The sequence below is a fragment of the Balaenoptera physalus genome (assembly GCF_965194825.1).
Source record: "Balaenoptera physalus genome assembly, chromosome: 14".
Classification (NCBI taxonomy): Eukaryota; Metazoa; Chordata; class Mammalia; order Artiodactyla; family Balaenopteridae; genus Balaenoptera; species Balaenoptera physalus.
The window spans coordinates 10,512,646-10,536,857 of NC_138893.1; the positions used below are offsets into that span (position 1 = coordinate 10,512,646).

General features: G+C 41.0%; 2 protein-coding genes across 10 annotated transcripts in view; one reads left to right on the plus strand and one right to left on the minus strand.

The window, feature by feature from the left end:
- The window catches only part of B3GALNT2 (beta-1,3-N-acetylgalactosaminyltransferase 2), a 51,415-nt gene extending 33,142 nt beyond the window's left edge, over nt 1-18,273 (plus strand). Inside the window, exons 6-13 of one of the 4 annotated variants that reach the window (XM_082423131.1) lie at nt 3,967-4,077; nt 6,437-6,515; nt 10,565-10,748; nt 13,151-13,276; nt 13,874-14,033; nt 14,690-14,746; nt 16,009-16,150; nt 17,842-18,273. In XM_082423131.1, the coding sequence (XP_082279257.1) occupies nt 3,967-4,077; nt 6,437-6,515; nt 10,565-10,748; nt 13,151-13,276; nt 13,874-14,033; nt 14,690-14,746; nt 16,009-16,146 (855 nt within the window). In that variant the 3' untranslated portion in view covers nt 16,147-16,150; nt 17,842-18,273. Of the gene's footprint in view, nt 1-3,966; nt 4,078-6,436; nt 6,516-8,781; nt 9,127-10,564; nt 10,749-13,150; nt 13,277-13,776; nt 14,034-14,689; nt 14,747-16,008; nt 16,151-17,841 lie in introns of those variants that run through there. The other 3 variants (XM_082423132.1, XM_082423133.1, XM_082423134.1) reach the window with 3 other exon arrangements.
- The window catches only part of TBCE (tubulin folding cofactor E), a 106,901-nt gene continuing 99,426 nt past the window's right edge, over nt 16,738-24,212 (minus strand). For 4 of the 6 annotated variants that reach the window (XM_082423125.1, XM_082423126.1, XM_082423127.1 and 1 more), the window contains 8 exons: nt 23,791-23,855; nt 23,633-23,697; nt 23,107-23,259; nt 22,408-22,561; nt 20,912-20,980; nt 20,302-20,361; nt 17,826-17,917; nt 17,357-17,653 (listed from right to left, as the gene is read on the minus strand). In XM_082423125.1, coding sequence (XP_082279251.1) covers nt 17,561-17,653; nt 17,826-17,917; nt 20,302-20,361; nt 20,912-20,980; nt 22,408-22,561; nt 23,107-23,259; nt 23,633-23,697; nt 23,791-23,855 — 751 coding nt within the window. In that variant the 3' untranslated portion in view covers nt 17,357-17,560. Of the gene's footprint in view, nt 17,045-17,356; nt 17,654-17,825; nt 17,918-20,301; nt 20,362-20,911; nt 20,981-22,407; nt 22,562-23,106; nt 23,260-23,632; nt 23,698-23,790; nt 23,856-24,212 lie in introns of those variants that run through there. The other 2 variants (XM_082423128.1, XM_082423129.1) reach the window with 2 other exon arrangements.

Below are 24,212 nucleotides of genomic sequence, written 5' to 3' on the forward strand. Positions count from 1 at the left end.
CAGGGAAGCCCCATTGTTTCTTTTACTATAAGAATTTAATTAGTTCAACTCAGAGGGCAGTCTCTTTAAATTTATTTATTTATTTAATTGAGATATAATTGACATACAACATTATATTAGCTTCAGGTATACAATAAAATGATTCAATATATGTATTTGTTGCAAAATGATCAACACAAGTCTAGTTAATATCCATCACCAGACATAGTTACAAATCTTTCTTATGATGAGAACTTTTAAGATCTACTCTCTTAGGGGCTTCCCTGATGGCGCAGTGGTTAAGAATCCGCCTGCCAGTGCAGGGGACACGGGTTCGAGCCCTGGTCCGGGAAGATCCCACATGCCACGGAGCAGCTGAGCCCACGAGCCACAACTACTGATCCCACGTGCCACAAGTACTGAAGCCCACGTGCCACAACTACTGAAGCCCGCTCCGCAACAGGAGAAGCCACTGCAATGAGAAGCCTGCACACCGCAAAGAAGAGTAGCCCCCCTCTCACCACAACTAGAGAAAACCCGCGTGCAGCAATGAAGACCCAATGTAGCCAAAAATAAAAATATAAATAAATTTATTAAAAAAGAAAAATCTACTCTCTTAGCAACTTTCAAATATACAATACAGTATTATTAACTACAGTCACCAGGCTGTACATTACATCCCCAAGACTTATTTTTTTGTAAGTGGAAGTTTGCACCTTTCGATCACCTTCACTCGTTTTAGCCACCTCCCACCACCCACCTCTAGCAACCACCCATCTGTTCTCTGTATCTATGAATTCAGTTCTTTTTGTTTATTTTAGATAAGTGAGATCCTTATGGTATTTGTCTTTTTCTGTCTGACTTATTTCACTTAGTGTAATGCCCTTGGGGTTCATTCGTGTTGTCACAAATGTCAAGATTTCATTCTTTTTAATGGCTAGTAATATTCCATTGTATATAGATACCATATTTTCTTTATCCATTCATTCATTGATGGACGCTTAGGTTGCTTACATGTCTTGGCTATTGTAAATAATGCTGCAGGGAGCATGCATATATCTCTTCGAGTTAGTGTTTTCATTTCCTTTGGATGAGTACCCAGAAGTGGAATTGCTGGATCATATGCTAGTTCTGTTTTTAATTTTTTGAGGAACCTCCAAACTTTTTTCTATAGTGGCTGCCTCAGTTTACATTCTCATCAACAGTGCACAAGAATTCCCTTTTCTACACATCCTCGCCAACACTTGTTATTTCTTGTCTTTTCAGTACTAGCTCTTCTAACATATATGAGGCAGTATCTCATTGTGGTTTTGATTTGCATTTCCCTTATGATTAGTGATGTTGAGCATCTTTTCATGTACCTGTTCACCACCTGTATGTCTTCCTTAGGAAAATGTCTATTCAGATACTCTGCCCATTTTTTAAAACCAGCTTCTTTGGCTTTTTGCTGTTAAGTTGTTTGAGTTCTTTATATATTTTGGATATTAACTCTTTATCAGATACATGATTTTGCAAATATATTCTCTCTTTTAGTAGGTTGCCTTTTCATTTTGTTGATAGTTTCCCTTGTTTGCTGTAGTCCTACTTGTTTAGTTTTGCTTTTGTTGCCTTTGCTTTTGGTATCAAATCCAAAATATCATACCCCGAGACGGATGTCAAGTATCTTACCACCTATGTTTTCTTACAGGAGTTTCCTGGTGTCAGGTCTTATGTTCAAGTTTTTTAACACGTTTGAGTTGATTTTTGTGTGTGGCATAATTTAGTGGTCCAGTTTCGTTCATGTTAAGCACGTGGCTGTCCAGTTTTCCCAACACCATTTGTGGAAGAGACTGTCCTTTCCCTGTTGTATATTCTTGGCCCCTTTGTTGTGAATTAATTGACCACATATGCATGGGTTTATTTCGGGGCTTCTGTTCCACTGATCTATGTGTGTGTTTTTTTGCCAACACCATATTGTTTTGATTACTATAGCTTTGTAATATAGTTTGAAATCAGGAAGCATGATGCTTCCCACTTTGTTCTTCTCTCTCTAGATTGCTTTGGCTATTTGGGATCTTTAATGATTCCATACAAATTTTAGGATTGTTTGTTCTATTTCCGTGAGAAATGCCATTGGTATTTTGATAGGGATTGCACTGAATCTGTAGATTGCTTTGTGTAATATGGACATTTTAACAAGTTTTAATTCTTCCAATCCATGATCATGGAATATCTTTCCATTTATTTGTGAATGGATAAAGAAGATGTGGCACATATATATAATGGAATATTAATCAGCCATAAAAAGAAACAAAATTGAGTTATTTGTAGTGAGGTGGATGGACCTAGAATCTGTCATACAGAGTGAAGTAAGTCAGAAAGAGAAAAACAAATACTGTATGATAACATATATATATGGAATCTAAAGAAAAAAAGGTTTTGAAGGACCTAGGGACAGGACAGGAATAAAGATGCAGACAGAGAATGGACTTGAGGACACAGGGAGGGGGAAGGGTAAGCTGGGACGAAGTGAGAGAGTGGCATGGACTTATATATACTACCAAATGTAAAATAGATAGCTAGTGGGAAGCAGCCAATAGCACAGGGAGATCAGCTCGGTGCTTTGTGTCCACCTAGAGGGTGGGATAGGGAGGGTGGGAGGGAGACGCAAGAGGGAGGAGATAGGGTGATATATGTATATGTGTAGCTGATTCACTTTGTTATAAAGCAGAAACTAACACACCATTGTAAAGCACTTATACTCCAATAAAGATGTTAAAAATAAATAAAATTAAATTTAAAAAAATTCTGAAAGAACATTCTTAGTATATAAAATATACAGTATTAAGATAATTTATTAAAAGCTTACACAGATTAATAAGAAAAATATAAAACTCAGTAGCTAAATGGCAAAGAAGCATGACAAGGCAATTCCCAGAAGAGACTATAATTCATAAACATCATTAGAAATCAAAAGAAACACCAATTAAATGAGGAACCGTTTCTTTAAATCTACTAAATTAGCTTAACTTCTTTTACTAATATCCCATACTGGGAAGAGGACAATGCAACTGGCATTCTCATAAACTGCTAATGACCCTACAGGTAGAATTTTTTTTTAATTTAATTAATTTATTTTATTTATTTATTTTTGGCTGCACTGGGTCTTTGTTGCTGCGCACGGGCTTTCTCTTGTTGCGGCGAGCAGGGGCTACTCTTCATTGTGGTGTGTGGGCTTCTCCTTGCGGTGGTTTCTCTTGTCGCGGAGCACGGGCTCTAGGCACGTGGGCTTCAGTAGTTGTGGCACATGGGCTCAGTAGTTGTGGCTCACGGGCTCTAGAGCGCAGGCTCAGTAGTTGTGGCGCACGGGCTTAGTTGCTCTGCGGCATGTGGGATCTTCCTGGACCAGGGCTCGAACCCGTGTCCCCTGCATTGGCAGGCGGATTCTTAACCACTGCGCCACCAAGGAAGCCCTAGAATTTGTTTTTGAAAAGCAGTTTGGCAGTGTGTACCAAAATCCATATAAAGTATCTGTATTCCTGTCCCAGTAATTTCACCTCTGGGAATTTATTTTAAATAAAAAACAAAGTATTGGGGAAAAATAAACATTTACACCAAAACACGCCTCACATTATTTTAGTAGCTATTTGGTAGTATCCAGATGTCCAACGGTAGGGAGATGTCTGAGTGAATCAGGATGCATTCACTCAGCAGTATTGCTACAAGTACTTGAAAAAGAGCAGTTGTAACAGCGGCAGTCGCATAAGGAAATGCCTTTGATGCAATGGGAAATGACAGCAGCATGTAAAACTGTCTATAAGGTCTTTGTAACTGTTGTTTTAGATGTGCTCTAAGATATACACCAAAATGTTAGCATTGGTGTCTTAGTGGGCAGTAAAAGTTTTAACCAATGTGTCTTAGAAGAAATAAACTCTTCTCTAGAAACTTACTTAAAACTTAAATGACAGCAATAAAGAAACCGACTCACTGTTCATCTTTCCACAAAAGAGCTTTGAAGGTACAATCGTGTGGGAGAGCCAAGACCTCCAAGGCCTTGTGTCAAGAAATCTCCACAAAGTGACAGTCAATGATGGGGGAGGAGTTCTCAGAGTCATAACAGTAAGTCATTCATTTTTTAAAGGTTGTTTAGCACACCTTAGCATTTTTTAATATGTAAAAGTGTTTTTAAGTTTACTTTTACATTAACTCATGGAACAATGAATCTTATTATTTTAGAACATATACACTAGAAAATGTTGAGTCACCATAGTAAAGATGAAAAACTCAAATGTTCTATGATTTTGTAACTTCAACTTTAGTAAATATATAGTTTTGCCTTAAGTCTAGTGCATTTTAGAAAGTGAGATGTTTATTTCTTCATAGTTTTTAAGTTAACGTTCTTTTAAGTTCACTTACTCTATAGTATTCAGAATATTCACTATCTCACTTTGATAGTAAGATGTCAGTTACAATACTATAGATAAAAGTATTAGAAAGTAAGGTTGAGTATTCACTTTCATTTATGTTGTTGGGATTTGTGACTTTTTTCATTTACCAAATTTTCTTAAAATTTGAAAGTTTGACAATAAATTTCTCAAAGTAAGTGTAGGATGAAAAAGAAGGTGTAGGCAAACTTAAAATGGTGAACTTTAAGTAAATAAGTGGTATATGTGCTGATGTCAGAATTGTTCTCCTTGATGCTCTGATCTAATGATTAGGAAAGCACTTGGCATTTAAGGTCACAAGCTTAGTACATTCCATTAAATATTAACCTTATTCACGTAAATTAATCCCTGAATTTGAAATGAAAATCATGTGGTTTGTTGTTACACTTTCAGAAACCATTTACTGCACAGTTGTGAGCCAGGCACAGTCATGGGCAAAATAGGCCCATTACTGGCCCACAGTGGAATTTATAGTCCAGTGAGGGGAATAGACACTAGACAGATAGACCCACAAATTCATGTGTAATTACAACCTTAGCCTTGTAGGCCATGTATCAGATTTCATCCTTGATTCTGAAAAGTCCTTTATTTAAGATACAGCGTTTTACGGATTTATAGTTTTTTTTCTTTCCTTATTTTCAAAGCAAGTGCTTTTAATATCTTGCCTCCTTTTCTGTGTATGAAACTTAAAAATATCCAAAACGTGCCAGAATTCTGTACTGCTCAGTTGGTTGCACAAAAGGAAATCAGTTTACTTCTGAATTGAGGGCTAGATTTAAATGTAAAGACTCAAGTGATCTGCTCTGGGGGTGAATATGGTTGTGGAGGGCATTGATGGCTTAAACACTCAGCTAACCTAAAAAAAAGTCAGATAACTTAGTAGCCTATTCTAAGAAACCCGTGTAGAGCTGGAAGTTTTCCTAAGTCTTGCTGCCTTGCCAGCAAGTAAACATGTCAGAAAAATTTTAAAGACAAAATAAAAGCCAAGCTGTGACCTTTTAGACAGAAGTTAATAAACATAAAGTACTGTTAAGTACTAAACAAGCCAAAACAGTATAGATTGTACAATTTAAAAAAAAGAGTGTGCAATCTTTTGTAGACGTACAAGGTTGGAATCTGTAGCGCTCACCTTTAGAGATTTCCTCCACATTCAGCTACACACCATATTCTGAATTGAATGGCGATTTTCCCACCATCACTGCAGGACACTCTCTACTGGCCTTATTAAAACATTGCTTTGTACAGGGACAGCTCTGCTAGAAGGATCTGTTCAAAGAGGACTAGCCAGGCAGTAAGCCCTCTTGACCACCCATCAAGAAGAAACGCTGTAAACATGCTGAGGCGTGGCTGTGACAGTCCCATCCAGCCCGCAGCAGCTGGATCGCTGGTAGGGTGTTAAGTTGGGGTGGAACACACAGAGGTGAGGCCCTCACTTTGAGTAAGGGCCTGGGGTAACCTGTGAGGTAGAAGAGGTAAATCTCGTAATAACCAAAGATGCTCCACACCTTAGTGGCAGAGGGGACTGTCGTTGGCTGTTGGTGCAGTGGGCACCTTCAGCAACATCAGTCGTCAGTATGGCTCGGGCTGAACTGTTTGCTTAGAGGGCTTGTCTCTGCGTGGCAGCTGTCACTTTGAAATGTGCTCGGGTGTATTTGCACTCACGGGCATTTTCAATTTCCACGAAATCAGACGTGGTTATAATTTTTTTTAAGTGGTGGAGTTCGGATGTAAAATAAAATTGGTCTTGGTAATAGTGTTGGTAGCAAGTTCAAGAATACGTGATTCTATGTAGGCTGGAATTGTGAACACTAATCCGTAGATTACTGTGTGTACCTGATCTTGGACATTGGAATTAGACCTCAAAACTAGAATGCTGATGTCATCCTGATAGCGTTAAGTCTAGTGCACCAGCATCTTAGATGGATTTATGTGCTGTGGCGTCCCATTATGAATTGTGCCAAATCAGTTTTCAAATATAAGAAATGTATTCTTAGTAATAAAACACCAAGCACTTCTATTCTGGTTTCTTTCAGGCTGGGGAGGGTGCCTTGCCTCATGAATTCATGGAAGGTGTGGAGGGAGTTGCAGGTGGCTTTCTTTATACTATTCAGGGTAAGTCAACTGGTTAAAAGTTGAAAAACATACTGAATCTCGCCTACCTCATCTTCATACTTTTGACATCAAAGGTAATTTTTTTTTTTTTGGTCATTAAAGATAGTAGCTCTATTGCTACATAATTCACATACCATATACTTTACCCTTTTAAAGTATTTGATTCAATGGCTTTCAGTATATTCCGAGTTCTGCAACCCTCTCCATCACCCCAAAAAGAAGTGGCTGTGTTTGTCTTCTTGAGTGATGCTCCTGAAAATATCCACATCAGTGAATTCCTGTATCAGTGATCTCTAAGCAAAGCTATTGTTGATGCGGTTGCTCTTGGTCACTTGTCCTGATCATCACTTACGGAGCAAAGGTGCCCAGTAGTGCATCATCTGGCTTCTCAAAGCTCTGCAGATCATGGATTCCTATAAAAGAATTAGGACACAGCTTCCCTGAAGGCACACAGTGACTTGGGGAGAGCAGAGGCCGTATTCTGAGAGGCAGGTCTTCAGGGGTCTCCCTTAATAGTGCAGGGTTGAGGATGGGGCAGACCCCTCTGTTTGAGGCCACTACAGGTAGTTTGAAGATGTGAATGGGCTGTGGCTTTTTTCAATTTCTCGCATCTTCATTTATACAGTGTTTCCTCATAGAAGCATTTCTGTTCTTACATCACCCCTAAGGGTAGGCTGGAATAGGTACATAGGTTTTACCCACAAACCTGCCATTAAAAATAGAGATTTAAAATTTACAGATCCTTAATTTTAGTCCAGAGATTTTTCATCAAACTGTGAGACCACTCTGCTAGGGAAGGTATGGACTTATTAGCTCACAGAGGCTAATGGCTCAGCCCGGGGGAGGACTCGGATTGGGAGGTCAGGCCAGTTTCATAAAACAGCTCACACTGGGGGGCCGGGTACAGGTGTTACACACCATCTGACTTCATGTCTAGCGACTTCCTTTCTTTTGCCAGTTAATTCATGTATGTACCATCAAGAGTCTTTAAAAACTTGAGGGGCCCTTGAGACTTCTGGCACTAAACTGTTCTACAGGGAGCAACTACTGTACCCTAAACAACTGTTTGTCTTAAGTTTTCTCTCACTGAGGCTAAAGGATTAAGGTTTGGGTGAGGAAAATTCCTTTCAAACAAGAGAGAAATAATAACTCAAGTGTTAGGCTAAAGGAATTAAAATAATAGATTTTTCTTCTCATGTACTGGATATATCTGAAAATGTGACTATAATTTTTTAAAATCTGAGGATCTACGTGCTGTTCAGAAGAATCACATGGTACACAAATTCTCAAATTTTGTTGGGCATTAGCATCTCTGGCTGGGCCCTACCTCAAGCCTACAGAGTTAAAAATCTTCAGGATTGGAGCTCAGATACCTGTATTTTAATAAGCTCCCTAGATGGGTTTGATGCCTCCAAAGTCTGAGAGGCCGTAAACCACATGATTCTTGTAAATGGCACCTAGACAGATGATCAGATTTAAAACACAGAGGGACTTCCCTGGTGGTGCAGTGGTTAAGAATCCGCCTGCCAGTGCAGGGGACACAGGTTCGAGCCCTGGTCCGGGAAGATCCCACATGCCGCAGAGCAACTAAGCCTGTGCGCCACAACTACTGAGCCTGCACTCTAGAGCCCGTGCGCCACAACTTCTGAGCCCACGTGCCACAGGTATTGAAGCCCACGCACCTAGAGCCCGTGCTCCGCAACAAGAGAAGCCACCGCAATTAGAAGCCTGCGCACTGCAATGAAGAGTAGCCCCTGCTCGCCACAACTAGAGAAAGCCCGCGCAGCAATGGAAGACCCGACACAGCCAAAAAAAACCCAACACACACACAGATATATTACTTTATTACTTTATACTCGTATTTTTCAGATATATGCAGAATAAACCAACATGTACAATTTGTTAATGAAAAAGCCTGTACTTCTGCTCTTATCTTGTTATCATCCATTCCTATTGCTGCAATTTTATAACACTTTCACTTTCGTTCAAGTGTTAAATTGTGTATATTTATCCTTATCTTTAAAGTGAAAGGACGTTAGAGGAGAGCGTAAGAGTTGAAAGGGACCCGAGGTCATTTAGGCCTGTGTTTTTCAAAGGGTTGTTTGTGGTCCACCTGCATCAAAGTTACAGGAAGTCACAGGTTAGAAATACAGATTCCTGGGCTCTACCCCAGACCCGCTGGATCTTTAGGCTTGGGGCCTAGGAACCTGTATTTCAGTAGGCATTCCTGAGAACCACAGACTTAGTCCAACTCCTCCTTTTACAGATGAGAATGCTGAGGCCCAGAAAGGCGTGACTTGTCCAGTGCCTCACCGACAGGGGCAGAGGTAGAAATCAGACACAGGCGCTCGGCCCTCAGGCCCAGTCTTGCTGTTCAGTCACGGAGAGCGGACGGCTGGGTTACATCTCGGTTTCTCTCCCCCACCCCTCAGCCACTCACTCGTGTGGTTTTCAGAAATTTTCTAATTTGAGACAGCTGAGAAAATCCTGCGCTAGTGATAGGATTGCTGCCATATTTGAGGACAGTCCCTGCACAGATGCGACAAACGATCCATGAGCTTGTGAGGAGGTGATTAAAATGTCCTCTAAGCACACTGGTCGTAAGTTTTATTATAAAATGTCATAAATAAGCCAGAAATAGAGAGTGCGGTAAGAAACACCCACGTACTTGTTGCTCAGAATTAACAGATGTTTGCATTTTGTCACATTTGCTTCCTTTCTTTGTTTTCAGAGAAATAAGGCGTTACAGATACAGTTGAAGCCCCTTCTCTCCCAGTACTTCCTACCCCCTGTTCCTCTCCCTTCCCCTTGGACAGGAGACCACTGTCCTGAAACTCATGTGTACGCTTCCCATTCTTATTTTTCTACTTTCTACTACATGCATGTGTATACAACTTTTAATAACGTACAGTTTTCATTAAAGTATTTTATAATTTATACCTGTGGTATCACATTGTATATATCAGTTGGCAAGATACTTTTTCTCACTCAGCATTATTTTTTAGTGCCATTCCTCTAAATATCCAAGATCAGGTTAATTTTTTTCAAATTTATTTTATTGAAGTATAGTTGATTTACAATGTTGTTAGTTTCTACTGTACAGCAAACCAATTCAGTTACATATATACACACACACACACACACACACACACACACACACGTTCTTTTTCCCATTCTTTTCCATTATGGTTGATCACAGGATATTGAATACAGTTCCCTGTGCTCTACAGTAGGGCCTTGTTGTTTATCCATCCTATAGATAATAGTTCGCATCTGCTAGTCCCAAACTCCCAAACCATCCCTCCCCCATCCCCGGCAACCACAAGTCTGTTTGTTCTCTGTGTCTGTGAATCTGTTTCCGTTCTGTAGATGAGTTCATTTGTGTCATATTTTAGATGCCACATATAAGTGATATGATATCATATAATATTTGCCTTTCTCTTTCTGATTTACTTAATATGATCATCTCTAGTTCCATCCATGTTGCTGCAAATGGCATTTCATTCTTTTTTATGGCTGATAGCCCTGTGTGTGTGTGTATATACACACACACATCTTCTTTATCCATTCATCTGTTGATGGACATTTAGGTCATTTGCACGTCTTGTCTACTGTAAATAGTGCTGCTATGCAGGTTAATTCTTTTAACTGCTGTATTCCATTATGTGAATATACCACAGTTTAACCGTTCTCCTCTTGGTGGGTATTGAGGCTGGTTCAATTTTTTCATTGTCACAAACAATGCTGCCATAAATACCCTTGTGAATGTGTAAAATAATGTCTCTGGGGATGCATACAAGTGGACTTAGCGAGTCAAACAGTCCGCACAGCTTCAGCCTAACTAGGTACTGCTGAATTGCTCCCCGCAGTGAGTGTATCCCTTTATTCTCCACCAGCAATGTGTGGGAGTTCCCATTTCCCTACCTCAGAGTTCCTAACAACTGTGTTCTGTTAGGTTACCCTGGGAGGAGGGTTAATGCAATAATGTTACAAGTTCTGGGTCTTAAGTTTGCAATAGCCTTTTTCTTCAGCTCTCTTTTCCTTCTTAGAAGGTGATGCTCTCTTAAAAAATCTTCATTCTCGCCCTCGAAGACTTCTTGATCATATAAGCAATCTCCACGAGGAGGATGCCTTACTGAAGGAGGAAAGCAGCCTCTATGATGATATTGTGTTTGTGGATGTTGTTGACACTTATCGAAATGTTCCTGCAAAATTATTGAACTTCTATAAATGGTAGGTTTTAAAAATGTTGGGTAGGTATTGTTTTATTTTTCTTTTGATGTAAAAACAATTTATCAACATCAAACCACTGAGATTTTTAAAAAAACAAACCTAAGAGCACTGCGCACCTGGGACGTGATCTGTTGTACCCTGGTTCTTTGTGAGGACTGATCTTCTAAAATGCTGCTGCTTTATTATTTCGATGAGCTGATCCATAATGTGAACACTATTAATGTATCAAAAACAAACAAGGCAAAAGTTGATTCACTCTGAGTCATGCCTACTTACATAGTTGTCTTGAGCCAACATTAGGTGAAAATCAGTGAGTTTGAAAATGGCCTATCTTCAGGCATTTTCATACCCACCCACCTATATCCCCCATTTACACCCAGGTTACTGATCTGAATTCCATTCAGCTGAACATCCACATTGTATTTCCTTTCTCTCCTCCAACCCATTTAAAAACTACCTGCCCTAATTCCAGAAGCTTTAATAAGATGAAATTCAGCAACCCTTATAGTCTACCATATTGTTAACTTCCCAGACCCTCCAGTATTTCTTGGATCTTGGTTGTAACTCCTACTTTTATTATAATACCACCACCAATAATAATATACTATAACAGTGACTCTTCTTAATTGAATACATGTAGTTGTTAATATTGTTACTCTAGGGTCCCATAACTTGCTGTGAGCCCCCTGATACTGTCTACCCTGACTGTAGAACTGAAACCTTCTCTCTTTCTGTCTAGACCAAACCCATAAAGTATATTCACGTCTTTGTCTTTTCTTTTTTAAAACTTTATCAGGGAACTTGTTGCTCGGTGAGCCCCCGAGTTTGTCCCTTCTTCTCTGTTTTGCCCTGAGCAGAATGGGAAATCATCAATCCCTTATGGATATAGTTCCCTGGTCCTGAGGGGTAGACAGTTTAGCTTATGGGCGGTAGTTTCATAGCTGGGGCAAGTCAGTGTAATTCTGGAGTCATCTTGTGGGTAGAGGGCAGATATAAATGTGAGCTGGAAATGTGGGTATGCCTAGAATACCAGGATTAAGTCTGACAGCTGTAGTAAGAGAAAGAACCTTCTTTTAGCTCAAGGTCACCAGTGGGGTTCCTGTTATGGGTCGGCCAAGGCAAGGGCGAGGGTGTCAAGAGGTGGAGTGGGAATGGGGGTCCAGGCAGTGGGAGGTCAGGACTGCCGAGTTCTAGGGCTTTCTATAAGGGAGCTGACTCCCAGTTGTGGAAGTTCAATTTGCTCTAATTACTACCTTCAGTTTAAGTTTTGTCTCTTCTACTACTTGCGTATCTCTGTGATCTTGGCCTCTCTCCGTAGTCTCTCTGCCACTGTCTGTTCTGGGCCATCATGTGCACCTGGAACACTGCAGTGACCTGACAGGCTGTACGTCTGGACCCGCTTCCCAGTAGCCCATCCCCGCATCTACCCTCCACATCGTAAATGACATCTTTATTTTTCATTCATCTTTATTCAGGTGATCCATCAGTGACCTCGGTGTCCTTTATCATAAAAGTTTATTTCTAATTAGCAAATATTATGTATGGCCTATGCTATTAACTAGAAATGAACTTTAGAAACGTAGGGTTATGCTTTTTGTTGTGGACCCATTGTTAAATTCACCATTTTGTGGCCTAATGAAACTTTCTTCAGATTTCTTTAATTCAAATTTCTGTCTTCTGACTGGTTCCCTCGCAAGCTCTGGGTAAAAGAGGTACAGGGATTGGCAGTGTGAAATCAAAGAGTCAATTTTGTCTCTAGTTGCCATTATATATTTTTTAATGTCTAGATAAATGAAATCACCCTCTTGTGCCTTCCAGAAGGTCATCTGTAATAGCTGAATTACTGGAAATCGTTTCCAAGGGAAAATGTATTTCAGTGTTATAAATCAGCATTTTAAACACTGTAGAATACCTGAGTGTACTATCAGTAGCAGCATGGAACACATTCTGTTGTATGACAGTGTTCTGTGTGAGAGGCCAGTTATGGCATCTGTCCCCTCATCTGCGTGGCCCTCTCATTAAGAATGCAAGGGGCAAGGTTCACATGCTTAATAGGCATGCTGGCCTGACCTGCGCAAGGCCTAAGAAGCATTTGTTTGATTATATATTCTACTTAAGCCAGATCTTTTTTTCATTGTATTCTTTTTTCCTTATACCTTTTAAAATTGGCGTGGCACCTCTCTGTTATACCCGTTGGTTAATATTAAGTGAGGATTGTAGCTGGCAGCAGCGATGTTCTGTTAGAGCAGATGCTCCCAATATCGGATGGATAAAAGCTGGACAAGCATACAGGTAGTACAGGGCCAGTTTTCATTAAGATGTTAGCAGTGTCACCACACTGGTGTTGCTTTGTTTCCTCGTATGGACGCCCTGACTTTCATATCCCCCCCTTTCGCTGACAGGACTGTGGAAACAACCGGCTTTGATCTGTTGCTAAAGACGGATGACGACTGTTACATAGACTTGGAAGCTGTATTTAATAGAATCGCCCTTAAGAATCTGGATGGGCCTAATTTTTGGTGGGGAAAGTAAGTTAAACATTGTTAAGCCATTGGCATTCATTTCATGTACTGAGCAAATGTTAATTTAGAATGAAATATACAAGTCATTTATCATAAGAAAAATGTGGTTGAGATAGGAAATTTCCCTCTTAGGCCCCTGGGTCACTATATTTTATTAATCTACAATTAAAGGGGAAAAAACTCTCTTAAATGGAAAACCTCAGACTAATGTAATGGAGGGAAAATGATGTGGCTTTTATCCTCATGCCCTACATATTAAGTGCTACTCAAATTAGAAGCTGCTGTACATTAGAATAAATTTGTGACACATTTCTGAAACCATTTTCTGTCTTTAGGAATGCAATAGGGATTGGTGATTTATTTTTCATTTATTTAAACTCCACAAATACAACTTGGAGAGAATTTAACGTATCAGTCTTTTATTTATATAAAACACCACTAGATAAATACTTCCTGTCCTTAGACGAAAACAATAATCTCTCATTCTTCTTTCCTTGCTTCTACAGCTTATTCCTTTGTAGTGATAATTAAGGACTCAAGCTTAACTAGTGGTAGGCTATGTGTCAGAGCAACACAAAGAAGCCGACTCATGTTGCATGTCAGTTTCAGATTGAATTGGGCCGTTGACCGAACCGGGAAGTGGCAGGAGCTGGAGTACCCCAGTCCTGCTTATCCCGCCTTCGCGTGCGGCTCAGGGTATGTCATCACCAGGGACATCGTCCACTGGCTGGCTGGCAACTCGGGGAGATTAAAGACCTACCAGGTAATTAAGGATTTCTGACCTAAGAGTACACTCACCAAACAAGCTTTATCCCACTCAGTATTCCATCATTAAAAGCACAGCCAGCTGATCTTGGGGAGAGGCATGTTATTCATTCTAGATAGGAGTCAGCCCTCAAAGGTTAGGGATATACTCCTATCCCTCAAATCTTGGCTCTAAGTTCTATTCCTAAATCTTTGAGCCTTCTGTTATGTTTTCAGCCTATATTTAAAGGTATAGTCCCTAAAGGAATGTAAAGATTTATATTCATAAGAAGGAAGACTAAGCAAGCTTAAGACTAAGCTTGCTTTTTTGCTGATTGCGAGATAGCAAATAAATAAATAAAACTCTGCCTGGTTCTTAGATCCAGTGCATCTTTCATACCGTTAGTGCTGGAAGTTTAGGGTCCACGAGAAGAGGGGCTGGCTGCTTACTTAGTGTGTATAGTCAGACTTCATTGTGGTGTGTGTGTTTCATGTTAATGGCAGGTAGCTTTTACTTTGTGTATCAGTGTTACAATACATCCTCAGCACTGCGTATTAGAATAATCACAAAACAAAGAAGTAGAAAGATTACTTACGGGAATGGGTGTGGCATTGTCTTTATAGATGAAATAGCATTTAAATGTTTACATTTTAAACTTTATGGGGCCTGTGCAGGGTGAAGATGTAAGCATGGGCATTTGGATGGCAGCCATAGGACCTAAAAGATACCAGGTAAGCAAGCCTGAGTGGGGCTGGCCTCTGGGTTCTGAAGAGTTCAGCGAGGTTTCTCTATCAAACCTTGGGCAGAACAGTGAATGGAAGGTCTTCTGGCATCATCACTGTGCTCTTGATCTAATTCACAATAATCTGCCTAGATCTCATACAATATTTTTCTGAGTCTAAACCAAAAGGAAATGTTTTGAATGGAAGTTCTCCTACTCACAATGAATTAAGTTTTTATACATTTGATCAGAAATTCTTTGCAGCTTTAAAACTTAAAAGAATCAGCTGACTTCAGATTCTGGCAGTGAGGTGGCTCCACAGAACGTGACTCCAGCTGCAGGCCCACCCAAGTGCGGGCTACGGTTCCAGATGCTCAGGGGAGACTCTCTCCATCCCACCCGTCCAGGGTCAGGGCGGAGACACACAGGCCTCCTCTGTTTCCTTTAATACCCCTGGAGGCTCTCGGCCCCCAGGGGCACAGGGCTCTGTAGGAAGGAGTGGTCAGTCTCCTGTCCCCAGGCGTGGCCTGTACAAGGCACACGCTGACTCCAGGTCCTTCTACTCTCCAGTTTCCTCTCCTTTGCCACCAGTTCAGCCATCCTTTAAAAAGACATTTTTTATTATATCCCTCCTTTTTATGTTCTCAAAGTGAATGGGATCTGTATTCTGCTATATTTGCTGGAAACAGAAGCCAGTCCACGGAGCTGGGAAGTAGGCTGGTGGGTGAAAACTCCGACTCTGACAAGACTCCATTTCGATCCTTCCTACTCAGCCTACCAGCATGAACTTCACCGTGACCTTGAGCAAGTTTCTTCACTCTTAGTTTCTCATTTGTAAAAAGGAAATAATTCCTACCTCACAGGGTTATTGTGAGAATTAAATTGGATAATATTTATAAAGCACTTGGTATTGTCCCCTGAATATTGTAACCATTCCCTCAGTACTTGCTGTTGTTCATAATGCTATTTGGCCACCTCTTCTCCAGTAGCAAACACGAAACTCTGCATTTGTGGTTTCCACACCCTCTCTTCATAGAACACCCTTTGCAAACTCTTAATGCACACACTGCACTGTTTCGTTATTCCACAGCCTCAGGGTCACCGGTGTGTGCTTTTCCTGTCCCCCACAAACTGAGTGGGTTCACACATGCACTTGTCTTTGAAATAACTTCAGCCTCACTGGGATCTGGAAGCTCCTGTATGCACGCTTTCAGCTGTCTTCCAGCAGGGTGTCAGGGCTCCCAAATCAGCTTTTGTTTCATTTTTCAACAGGACAGCCTGTGGCTGTGTGAGAAGACCTGTGAAACAGGAATGCTGTCTTCCCCTCAGTATTCTCCGCAAGAACTAACACAGCTGTGGAAACTGAAGGAGTTGTGCGGTGATCCTTGTCGGTGTGAAGCAAGAGGATGATGAGGTCAGTTCGCAGTGTTAAAGGTCAGGGTGGGTGAATGATGATCTGAGCGGAAGTCTGAGGAAAGCCCAAGGTTTGGCCGCAGATTATATGGGCTTTCAGGATAGTTCTTGGCTGGCACTTTCACAGGTCACCAATGTGGTATTTCTTAACATTTGCACAAAATTTCCTTTTTAAAAATCAACAACAGATACTGTAGTGTAAGAAAAAAATTACTTATATATTGGAAGATGATTTGAAAAATACCAAATTGTTTATAAAAGAAAAAAATATTTCCAAGTCCTAGTGCATCATTTCTGTTAGTAATTTATTACCTATCATTTTTGGTTAAAACTTGGCCTAGTTCAGAAATCTTGAGTAGTAAGAACAAGTTTGAATTTCAACCTAGATTGCAGAATAGCTCTGGATAGCGGAAGGATGATTAAGGGCCAAAAAGAACTCACAGAAATGCTGTGTGATCTGTGATCACGTATGAGCAGTGGTCACTGATATCAAAGTCAGGGGTTTCTTGAAATCATGTCAGATTTTGTGGATCTCTCAATGAAGTGGGCAACTTGAAAAGGAACCAATGTAACGCTGAGTTTTGGACCTTGGTTTTTAAGTTCATTTATTAAGTGGACTAATTCCACCCAAGTTTCCTTTTGCCATTTAACGTAAATCCTGAAGATCACAGCTTAGTACTCCTATTTTCTTTAAAGTGCTAAAATTTTGTGAATATAAGTAAAATCAAACACGTCTCAGGGTTTTAATGCCATAGGGAAGGATAGTTCTAAATCCTTGGCACTGAAAGCATCTTGCTTTTCTTCCTTTCATTGCCTAATGTTTACCTCATGTAACTGAATTTCAGTCAGCACTAGTAAGCTTCTGTAGAAGAACGTCGTCTCAGTTTAGGTATAACTGTAGGGAAAAGCATGTAATTAATTTTTGTAAGTACTCAAAAAACAGTGCAACTGAGAAGAGAAATCATAGCATTTGTGCTACATAGAGGATGTGCTTCCTTCAGTTTAAGGGACATTTCCCAAAATGACCAACCAAATCATTTTAGTAACCTTTTAAACCAGTAGTGTCAATAGCGGATTCCATTAAAACTGGTCTTATGAAGACATTAACTGTGTTCAGATTTTCTTAGACTAGCAAGGTTCTATTTAGTATCTAAATCTTCTCATAATGAAATACAGTCATGAACTATGAAATAAATTCTGAAAATCGTTAATAGGTGCAAAGCCTTTATTAGGGCTGTTATATACAAGCCTGGAAACGGTCTCTTCCCTATGAAAAATACAGCTGTTTTACACTTAGGGCAACTTGTAAAACCTCATTTTGTTTGGACCAAATTGGCCCAATAAGTCATTTATTTCCAGTGAACCCCAGTCACGATAAACGGTCTAACCTCTGAATTTTATTAGTTGGCTGTTACCATCGCACTAATAGATAGTCTCCATTTTCCACAGAATAAAACTGTAATGACTGTTGATCATTTTCTAGTTCAATCTCTCTGCCCGGCATCTAAAATTAGACAAAGGGGTGCGGGTGATTAAGACAGATGTGACAAAACCTCCCCCAACAAAGATGTATGGTTTCCATTTAGAATCAGACCATGTTACGTAGAGACATAGCTTAGTAGCAAGTCATACTGTGGGGAACTCAACTTGACTTTGTGTTTTGCTGGGCAACTTACTTTGGGACTTTCGTAGGACAACAGAAGTTCTGACACAGGAACTTTGAGAAGACGTGACAGCAAGCCTTTCACCTTTTGAATTGTCATGGATTCTATCAAGGAAAAGAAAAACCATCAAGTTCTCTCAAAGGACAGTTACCTGTAAAATGAGCTCACGTGACAAGACCACAACTGTAATGACAGCTGTCACTGTCATTTCATACTGTCAGTGTACCCAGGTAAATGATCAGGGAACGGCTCACCCACCACGTGGGCCACCAGATCACAGTGTCACCACTTAGGGGGTCGTTTGGGAGGCTGGGGGAAACGGAGCCGATGTTTGACCTAAGTGCCCTTTGATGATGAGTTTTCATACCATTTCAGCGGTGTTTAATATTTCCTCCTTAACCTGAATAAACCAGAAATCATATTCTCAGCACAGAAGAATAAACGTGAGTGAAATTATTAACTTTTTAAACCTTTGTGATTACTTACTTACTTACGAGTTACTGAGATGAGGACGCGTCTCAGTCTCTCTGGCCTTAGTTTCCTCCTCTGTAAAGTGAGGTGTAGACTAATGATCCACAGGCCCCCTTCCGGCGCTCCCAGTCTGTAATCATTGTGGCTTATGTGTGCAATGCGACACACATACAGGGGACCACCAGGCATGGGGATGTAACTTAACGAGGAAACGCTTCGGTTTGTTCAGAAAACACTATGAACTTCTCTCCAAAGATGGGTGTGGTAAATACTGGATGTCTGATTATGAGCAATACAGTTTCTTTGAAGCTTTAGCTGGAGGTACAGCAATAGTGTGGTGTTCCTACAACGATCACATGTATTCAAACAAATATTTTTCTATCAAAAATAATTTTTGTAAAAGCTGTTTTTATGCAACTTGTGATAATAAATGTTATCTTTATTTTAGAATAAAAACTGGCCCTTTTCTTGTTTATGTATTGAATATAGACACTAAATAGACTACAGTGTCGATTAACATAATTTGCTCTTTTATTTGTGAATATATGATTGATAGATAATCTTGTCCTTTCAAAAGATTTAGGTGGACTGGCTTTCCTTGTGCAGAGGGTGGTTAGTGCTGGCTTAACTCTGACTGCTGAGTTCAGAGAATATAGGACTCAGATTTGGAATAGCTTGAAGCATAATTATGACATATAATTTCTCTGGATTATTCTTATCTCTGCTAGTTCCAGCTGAGGACGAATGAAACTCAGACCGTGAACACCGTGGGAGGTGGGGGAGGAGCCACCAGCCCATCAGCCCGGGACGGCGCTCTCCACAGTCCCTGACCCAGGGGGCTCTGCGCCTTCCCAGGGGAAGCCCAGAAAAGGAAACTTAACACAGCCCTAATGAGAACATTCTTGAGCACGTTCCCACAAGTTGATTTCACGTAAGAGAAGGAAAAATGCAAACACGTCCAAAGCTAACTACTTTTAACAAAAAGTCCTGGTCCTCTCCCACTCGTCTGTCCCCATGCATGCCCTTACTGACAGTAGTTAAGTCTGAAAACAGAATAATGAAGCGGGGACCACTCATTTTAATTCATCATTATGTAACAGTAGCAACATTACATGGTCACAGGCATAGAAACTGGATTTCTAGTAAGTAAAAATGGAGCAATACTGGTACACTGATACTAGATGATGTTTCTGGATCGTAAAGGTACTTCTTTGGGCACAACCAAAGCCTTCCATAAGCAATACCATGATAAGCTTGTTTTATTTGATAAAAATGAATTAAAAAATCAATGTGAATTCACTGCACTGACAGGGAAACAGAAGGGTATTTCACTAGTCATTTACGGTAATAGATATTTTATTCCTTCTTCAAATCCTCACTGTGCTAAATTTAGCTGTTTATATTTTAGTATTTAACTGTGAATCAAGTTTAATCTTGAGATTCAGACTGTAATTTTTCTTTTGAGTGACAGTTTAAGGTAAGTTACATTGATCTAATTTGTTGACATAAAAGTATTTTCCAAATAAAACAAAATCAGTTACAATAGCATCAAGGTTTAAAGTTCTGAAGTAGTTTTTTTCAAAGAAAACCATTTCAAGTGTGTCCATTAAAACAGCGTCCAAGAGCTGTCTCTGCAGGGGGCTCCTGACTGGTAAGGAATAGAAAGCACCCAAGCCCAGTGCCAGCACATCTCTGGCCTAGGAAAGCGCCCCGGGGCAGCAGTGTGAGAACTAACCAGCAGAGGGCCTGGGGGAGGCCCCGAAGGGCGAGCGCTCCCATGCTACTGCCTCTGGCTGAAGAGGCAACCACAACAAAGCTGTTCTCTAGATGAGCTGAAAGTTATGCGAGACTTGAACTTTCAGGGGGGAGTGATGTTATCAGCATGGTGTTAGCACCTTAGAACGTAAAAGCCCACAACTTCAGAAATGAATGAAATGTTTTACTTCCAGCCACCTCGTGTTGAGGGCCAGCGATTCAGAAGCATAAGCAGAGGAGAGAGAGAGAGACTCATTCTTACCTGGCAGTCGTTTCTCTATGACTTTCTGATCAAGTTGATTAGGATGTTTTATCTTCAGTGCTTGAAAGAAAAAAGGAAAGAGACGAATTGAGCCCTGCTGTAGGAAGGATTTACATCACATGCACATTACCAGCCATGGCCAAAGGATGCAGCTCTTCATACAACTTGGCTCAAATCCCACCAAAGGAATAGGATGCTTATTGATGTTTAAAATTCCTTCTATTAATACTTCACTGAATTACTAACAACAACAAAAAAGAGCTGGACCAACATTCTACGGCTTTCCCGTTTCTCCTTAGTACTTCTTTCCTAACGGTTTATGTAGGTTTTCAAGTGTAAGAAAAGCCACGAATTTCCAAATCACAATTCAGTTCACTACTCAAATACTTCCCACATGTGCAACACTGTTAAATGAGTTTAAAGAATGGGAACTGCTAACATGTTCAAAATCAGAATTTAGATATGTTTGAGAGTCATCATTTCTTTAAAAATTGAACTACTCCTCTAGATACTTACTTAAAAGAAACAATCCCTATTAGGTCATCACTATCTATTTCAGCATCTAAGGACTCGAATACAAATAAGTGGTCTTTGAATGTGGGGTTCTTACTTAGTAGCTGGTTTTTGAGCAAAAATGGTTGTTGCACTTTGAGTTCCCCATCTTCAGGTGCACCATATTCTGTTTAAGGAGAAATGAAAAAGGATGAATGATAAACCAAAAGGCCACCGTAACGGAAAAAAAATGTACAGGTTAAGTGTCAACCTAGCCTTTTCCTTTCCCAGGATGAACCCAGCAGCAGCTGGATGCGAACCTGGGATCTGCTTCCTTTTACTTGGTTACCGGTTTAGTGTATTTTTTGGAGGGATGGACAGACAGCAACGGCTGCCAAGCCTGGAACCCTCCTGTCTTCCGTGCATCCCATCACTGGTCCCTAGAGACAAGAAGAGGCTGTGCCTGCAAATACTCAGAACGCTGGTGCGAAACTTCACCTTTGGTCATAGTTCCCTTTGTTTCTGGGACCTGAGAGAAACTCGACTCACAAACACCTTCGCCAGGTTTCAGCCAGTTCGTGCAGGGCTGCTCTGGGCGCCCAGAACCACCGCTGCAAACCAGGTCCCCTGCCAGGAAAAGCAGCCCCCTTCTCCTCCTCTCACTTCTGCCAGGACCGCCAGGGACAAAATGTGTATAAATACCCTCCACACGTCTGCTTTGTATTCTACATTCTTAGTGCGGAGACAGTGAGCCATACCTGCAAGGCTGCTTTAGAGCCTTCCCTGCCCTGCCCCCGAGTGATTCAGAATTCACCTCAAGTGGCCAGGAAATCGGGCCAGCTAATGGAGTCATTTGAAAGCAGTTCCCACGGGAAGCTTCTCTTCCTTAAAGATAATGTTCCAGCCTGAAGTGTTCATGCAGCGAGCTTCTCACATTATTAAATATATAAAAAAGAAAATCGCATAAGAGTGAAATTTGGAATAATAATGAAATCAAAACGAAATGGAAAGTACAGCAGGGACAAAGAGTCCTGAAGTCAGAGCTTCAGTGTCCAAGGAGCCGGGCTGGAGGTCAGGAAGCACCTTGCACACCAGGGGCCGGGACTGGTGGGCCCTCCGAACAGAGCACTCAGGAAAACAACTACACTCAGCTCTCATGAACATTAAAGTTACCTGGGGAGCTTAAAAAATACCAACGCCTAGGTTCCACATTAAATGCTCTTCATTTAAAAAATTCCCTAGGGTACAGCCAGGGAATGAGATGACCTGGAGGCCTTCCTGCCCTTCCTAAAGTAGGAAGTGGGACCCACCTCCTGAAATCGAAAGTTCATTGAGTAAATGCTAAGATGAGAAGAACTTCTGCTTAAGAGCTGCTTTCCCCTCCTCCTGCTAAGAGATGCTGCAGATTTATCTTCTCTAAAGACAACTCTTTAATTAATTATCTGCTCCCAACTATCTGCTGGAGCCCCTACTGTCCATTTAGATGAGTATAAAAAAGCCCCAGTGGAGAAAAGCTACAACACTGAGGACCTCCTCTGACACCCAAAGGAAACTGTGTCCTAGTGGACAGTCCCCCCTCCGAGCCCCGTGAGGGCCCTGGTGCACAGTACGTACTGAGGCAGAGTGACTGGTATCTAGGATGGGCTGCAAGAAATTCCTCGTTTGGTCTGTTTTTGTCTGGATCTTGATGTCCACCAGCCTTTTTCCATTCGTTTCCGAATGCTTTTCGGTAATCAAGCTCAGCCCCACGCCTTTCCTCTCGTTGAATCTATATGGATGTGAAATAAAAGCAGGTCTATTAAAGCACTTTTCTAACGAGTGTGTCTTACACCCTGTCCTTTCTCCACCGCCTACCCGTACAGAATAATAAAACTGAAAGGAACAAGAATATATTTCTACCTTTCCTTTTTAACGTTAACAGAATCCAGGAGTTTCTTCAAAAAGAAAAGTGGATTTCAGTTTTATCCTTTTCTTCATGGGAGTATCTGGACTATGCCTGGGGCCCAAGGTCACAACATGAGGTCCTCGGCCTGGAGGAGCTGACTTACTGAGAGAGTACCCAGTATTCCTCCCCTGCCTCAAATGACAAAAACTGGGCCTGCCAGGGCAGCTAAGCAGCGGTTTTCCCTGCAGGCATCTGAGTGTAACACCACCTCCCGACGAGCTGGAAAAAAACTGCCATTGAGAGGAAATAATACCATTTGGAGGAAACGACATCTGATACTCTTTACGATCTTCCACTGTAACTTCTCTTTACACTGGACCGTTTGGTTTCTAGTTTAAGAAACACCTCGTCAGGACACCAGTACTCACCGCACACTTGTTCAGGGTCCTCAGCTGACCGATCCTGGCGATGATGAACTGCCGCGTGGTCTGTGCGTCTTTGCTGCTTTCAGTCAGGGGGTTTCTGGCGCAGGACAGCGTATGCAGACTCTGTAACTTATCCAGCTCGTTGAAAAACGACCACTGAAACCCAGCAAAAGTAAACATATGAAAATAAACATGTTTCAGGCTAATTTTTCAGATTATTTGGACGAGCAGCAGAAGAGCAAAAGTCCCCAGTTCCACTGGAGGCACGGAATTTCACCAAGCAGCAAGCACCCACGAGAAAGACCACACATTTTACAGCTGTGCCGTGTAAACTGGCGGACGGGCTGGTTAAGTGCGAATTCATCTAGTTTCTTTCCTAATAGTTTTGGGTTTGTGTGAGGAGTTTCACTCCAAGGAAGCATTTCTCTTTCAATTTAAAATATTCTTTGATAGCAGGAACCTACAAACCGCATCATGAGAATGGAAATAAGTAATAATGTAAGTACATACATTCTGAAGAAGCTCTTACCTGTGATATCCGATTGTCATTCAGTACAAGGTATTGCAAGGAAGGAAACATTGATGTTTTGCACCCTAGAAGAAGGAGAATTAAGTTACACAGTAGAAGGGAAACAAAGCTGAAGTATGGGGGAGCCGGGGGAGGGGTTACTGAATAATCTCATATACCAATTCCAGCATCTGGAAAATGTATAGAAGAAAGTCCAATGTCAGAAAGGATTAGTTGTTCTAATCTGAAATGTAAAAATGTTAAATTTGATTACATAGAACAATATAAAATGCTATGGGCTATATCAACCAGACTAGATTTGTAAATTTTTTCCTACACCCTAGGTTTTGATCCCATGAGAAATGCTTAGAAACCTTAAAGTCCGATCTAGGGCATGCAAAGTGGACTCTCTGTGCTACATTCTGATGATCCTGCCGTCATCAAACAATTCCTGGGCCTCCTGCTGTGCTAGGTGCTAAATGGGTGTCAGAGAGCAAAGAGACACAGTCTTACTTCCCAAAGTTCAATGAATGAAGACTTTGGTATCAGCACCAGGGCCAAATTATTCATTCTTCAATGATCTAGTACAGACACAGACTAC